Source organism: Pteropus alecto, unplaced genomic scaffold, assembly GCF_000325575.1.
Source record: "Pteropus alecto unplaced genomic scaffold, ASM32557v1 scaffold124, whole genome shotgun sequence".
Taxonomy (NCBI): domain Eukaryota; kingdom Metazoa; phylum Chordata; class Mammalia; order Chiroptera; family Pteropodidae; genus Pteropus; species Pteropus alecto.
In genome coordinates, this window is record NW_006435779.1 from 1,987,188 (window position 1) to 1,992,564 (window position 5,377).

Sequence of the window (5,377 nt, forward strand, 5' to 3'; positions counted from 1 at the left end):
AGGTTTTATTCCTATTTCGAATATACAGATTCTCAGATTGGCTAGTTGGTATTCCTTTTTATAGGTCTTATAGTTGCCATTATATAATTATACATTCTTATCATGCTTAATACTTGTATCCTGAAAAGAACTTTAATTCAGCACTAAAAAAACTGTCATGTCTCACTAAGTAAGATACATGAGATTTCTAACCTTTTTTAAGATTGGAGATTTAGAAAATTTATAACTCTAATGGCTGACAATTTTTACTTTAACATTGTTAAAATTATCACCTCCCTTTCTTTTTTAACTCTTAGTACTGATTTTTCTCCCATCAATGTTTATTCGTGTCGCACACAACTTACAGCCAAGTAAGAACTAGAAAGGGTGACAAAGATTTGAGATCTGCTCCTCACATTAAGGTTTCTGACTCTAGGAATGTCCTTCATTAAATCAAAACAGCTAATTAACTTCCTTGAAACAGCCTGTTTTCATTCTTCTGGGGAAGGTGAAGCTGAGACATCTACCTTAAAGAGACTTTTAATCAGACTAGTGCTTTTTTAAAACAAGAAGTGATACAGTCTCTGCCACTATGAAATAGGGAACAAAGAAAAACTGAGTAAAGAGGGAGGAGAGAGAAATAGGATGATTTTTGTGCGTTTTCTAAATTTAGGATGATTTAGTTGTAAGTTTCAAGATTTGTGAATTCTCAGATCAACAGACATTGGTCATGTTTTCCAAAGCATCTGTTTTGAATTATTTGCCCCATAGCAAAGTTTTAGAAGAATTTTAGTGGACTTTTTTTTCCAGCCATCCTACATGGCCCCTGTTGTGATTTTGTGAATTGGCCATTTTAACATTTGGGTGCGTTTTGGGGGGAGGTGAACATAACCCTCTAGGTGATGTTGCATCTCCTCAGAGAGAACATTACCTAATGCTTTTGTATTTTCTGCTTGCAGGGCAGCTGTATTTGTTAACTGGAAATGGATTGCAGAATGTGCCCATCTTATCACTTCTCTCTTTATTTACCACTGGAGGGAGGACTTTCCAGCCCTCCTAGAAAAATCTCTGCTGCTGATTAGGAAAATATTGCTAGTGATTAAAATTTTGCTGTTTATACAATCGATCTTCTTTTTAGATATAAAAAGTAGTTATTTTAAACTACTCTGTTTAGAATGAGTAATATCTATTTATAAATATGTCTTAGAACTAATGTTGCATTTTAAATTTTAGAGAATTTTTTCTTAGAAAAAAACTGTTTCTTTTCTTTCTCTCAGGAAAATTGTAAGACATCTTTGTTGCTTTGTGAGTAATCAGACATGCAAATAACCCCTCAAGAATCAAGTTAAATCTAAAGAAGACTTACTTAGACACATTGGAGAGTGTATCATGGCATGCAAGATTGAGGGAAAAGAAAAATACCAACACAGCTTGAATTTACTGAATAAAGTTAAGAACATGAAAGAATTAGCAGAAATGATTGATGTAGTACTCATAGCAGAAGGAGAGAAATTTCCTTGCCACAGACTGGTCCTGGCTGCTTTTAGTCCTTATTTCAAAGCTATGTTCACCTGTGGACTACTTGAATGTACTCAGAGAGAAGTCATACTTTATGACACCACAGCAGAAAGTGTGTTGGTTATATTAAATTTCATGTACAATGCAGCTTTGGAGATCAATAATGCCAATGTACAGACTGTAGCTATGGCTGCCTATTTTATGCAGATAGAAGAAGTTTTTAGTGTGTGTCAAAAATATATGATGGATCATATGGATGCCTCTAACTGTGTAGGTATCTATTATTTTGCAAAGCAGATTGGAGCTGAAGATTTATCTGATCAGTCGAAGAAATATTTATATCAGCACTTCGCTGAAGCAAGCTTACATGAAGAAATACTAGAAATCGAAGTGCATCAATTTCTGACGCTTATTAAATCAGATGACCTTAACATATCCAGAGAGGAGAGCATTCTGGACTTAGTTCTGAGATGGGTAAATCGTGACCAAGAATTACGCAAAGAACATCTTGTTGAGCTTTTGAAGCAAGTCAGATTGGAACTTATAAACCCTTCTTTTTTAAGACAAGCCCTAAAAAGGAACACAATGCTTCTATGTGATGCTAATTGCATTGACATAATTCAAAACACATTCAAAGCTTTCAAGACACCTCAACAACACCCTCTAAATCTTCGTTATGGCATGGAGACTACTAGTCTTTTGCTTTGCATTGGCAACAATTCTTCAGGAATTAGGTCAAGACATAGGAACTATGGGGATGCCAGTTTTTGTTATGATCCTGCATCACGGAAGACCTATTTTATCTCATCTCCCAAGTATGGGGAGGGTTTAGGAACTGTGTGTACTGGTGTTGTCATGGAAAACAATGCTGTAATTGTGGCTGGAGAAGCAAGTGCCTCTAAACTCTCTAGACAAAACAACAAGAATGTTGAAATCTATAGGTTTGTATCTAGCACTATATTTATAAATTTATGTTAATTATCTTGCTTTGACATTAGCAACAGTAAAAAAAAAAGTACTGCTGAGTGATGACATTGTAAATTGCATGTAGTCAAAATTATCCTGTAATTACACATTTTACGTATATGTAAAATTCATAATGAAATCAACCACATTTTAAAATTATTTTTTATCTCGCTTTGTTAAGAACATGTAGTTGAATTTGCATAAGTTAAATGTATGTTGTGATTCCATTGTATGTTTTCATTTTTTCCTTATTACTTTGTTTTTGAAGAGCTTGATATAGCTTTAACCAGAAGAAAAGTTTATTACCACTGACTCCTTTGAACTAATTTTTTAGTTCCTACTTCAGAGTAATAAGTACTATTTTTCTCAAACAAAATTATTAATAATTATGTCAGTTTTCATTATCCTTAATTTGTGAATTTTTCTTAAGCCTCCAATAGTGTAAAATGTCTGTGACCTAAGTAAGAATGCTTCAGTCCTAGAGAATAGTATATCATCTAGGTCTTGTATGTGAGGACACATATATTTGTTTACTATCTATTCAGCAAGTATTCAGTGAGTAATCAGCTCTTAAATGTAACTGGATAAGTAATAAATATATGCGCAGAAGGATACTGGATAATAAAGCTCCCCTTAATAGCGTTTTCCTCTCAGTTCCCTCTTACCAGAGTTTGATAAGACTTTTCAGACAGAGAACGTTGAATGTTTTTGTAATTCTTCTTGACAGTGAAGTTGAGATAAAGAAAAAATTAAGAGGTCTACTATTTTTCTGTCAACTCTTAGTATTCCATTATCTGTTTCAAATTATAAGCCTGTCCGTTTTTCACATTTATACTTTGGAGACATGTCTCACCTCCCCTAGTAGTGAGAGAGGGGAAATGCAAAACCCTGGATGATTGACATGGACCTATGCATATCATAGTGGCAGAGCATGTCGCTGAGCAGCAGGAGTCACTTTCTTCAGCGTTATCAGGTATAATGTACAGAGCCGGAATATCAATCCTTACAGAAAGAGGAAGCTTTGGCTTTCGCAGCATGGGTCCATGCTACTTGTTTTGTTTGCTCTTGGTTAGATGCCTTTCTTTCCATCTAAGAGCTTCTTGTTAGAAGTGCCTCAGATTCTTTAAATAGCTCTTTTTCTTTCTCATCAAGATAGTCCACAAAACTGCCATCAGAATTTATTTTTAATAAATGTCCAATCCTGTCAAAATGTCTTTCTGTTTTGACCCTCAAACATCTTTCCTGTAGCTTCTTTTGAAAGCCTGCTTCCCTTTCTTATAGCATATGTCTGACTATATACACTTCTTATCTATCTTGAACTCAACCAGGTTCTCATCACCAACCAGCTCCTGTGGTTAGAATTAGGGTAAAAGTATCAGTTGCCCTCCTTGTTTCTTCTAATAATGAAATTGTCAACAAAGCAAATAATGAAATTATCAGAAGCATTGTTTTGGGCTTAAATGAGACTTCCAGCAGATGTCCGAATAGTTAAAATCTTATAGCACTACTAAAGGTCACTTTAGTGGCAGTTTTGTGATATGTGTGAGAAATCATCATCTTGCAGTATATTCCTCCCATAGCATTTGTATCTTATCTCTTTTATTTTTGCCCAGATGCTCTTCAACTTGCCCTTACTCTAGTTAATAGATTTTTATGCAGATATATTTCTTTTTGACTTAAGGGGAAGTAAACTAGTACTCTAGTTGGTCATTTCTTTTCCCAAAGATACACATTTCTATCTCCTTTACTTACCTCCCATACTTTGATATACAAACAGCTGAAGATATAAGTGTTCTTTTTAAACTATCAACCTCTGAGAACATTGAATGTTTTTGTCTTTATTTAGTCCTTATTTCAAAGCTATGTTTTTGAAAAGAAAACTATTATTTTCTTTTTTATGTCATGCCCATTTATCTTAACAATAAATTTTATAGTTTTATCTGGGCACGTTCTCTCCTCATTTTCAGTTCAAATGTTAAAACAAAAGTCAGATTATCAAATTGCCCAGCAAACATGTATATCCCAACCTTCATGGGATATATTTCATTCTTGGCCTGTTTTCTTAAAGCACATCTCAGAAAACTAAAACCCATTTTTTAGTCCTATGTGTATATTCATTAATTGGTTTTACTTCAATAGCCCACACCTAGGGACACCTAATCCTCCTTTCTCTTCTAAAATCCAGTACAATTAAAAATAGTAGTGAAAATATCACCTGTGATTCCAGAGACTCTGGTTTCCTATCTAGAATTACGTAGAAGACAGCTATCATGAGGTTTAATAAATTTTTGCATTCAGTTTGTGACAAGCTAGGCATGCCCTCTAGGAAAGTAGCATAATCTTCTAACTTTCCTGTCAAGCTTAAAGTAAAGAGTTATCTTCTGGAGAAGAATGTAAGAGTTGACCTAGAACAACTGGGAAAAACTCCTATAAATGTGATCAAAGAGTAAGTGTTTAATGCAAAAATAGTAGTCTATACTTTAAAATTGTACTCTGCATAGAACACACACATATAATTTCTTCGTTTCCAAACATAACAACTTTTTCCCCATATTTTCCTGTTTTTGTTGTTGTTGTTGTTGTTGTTGTTGTTGTTTTGTTTTTAGTTTTGAATTCCAGGTATATTTTCTGGATGTTTTTAGGACACGTCTAATATCACATATTTTATCCCACTGTCCCCATAATTACTTTTGTCCTTAGACCATATGTCTGAAATCATGACTGGAAAAAATAGACTTAACCACTATCAAGAGACAAGACAAAGGATAGCCACGAACTCATACACTTAGTGACAATATAATGCTACACACACACATACACACAGAGATAATCAGTTAATATACTCCCAGAGGTATTGAGAGACCATAAATCCTAGTGTCCCTGCCTCCCAAGATTCTTCTCAGACTCATATAAT

At 34.2% G+C, this 5,377-nt stretch overlaps 1 protein-coding gene across 1 annotated transcript in view; it reads left to right on the top strand.

The window, feature by feature from the left end:
- The first annotated feature begins 1,368 nt into the window (after positions 1-1,368).
- The window catches only part of KBTBD12 (kelch repeat and BTB domain containing 12), a 69,973-nt gene continuing 65,964 nt past the window's right edge, over positions 1,369-5,377 (top strand). The window contains exon 1 of the mRNA XM_006911446.1: positions 1,369-2,438. Within this exon, the coding sequence (XP_006911508.1) occupies positions 1,369-2,438 (1,070 nt within the window). The remainder of the gene's footprint in view (positions 2,439-5,377) is intronic.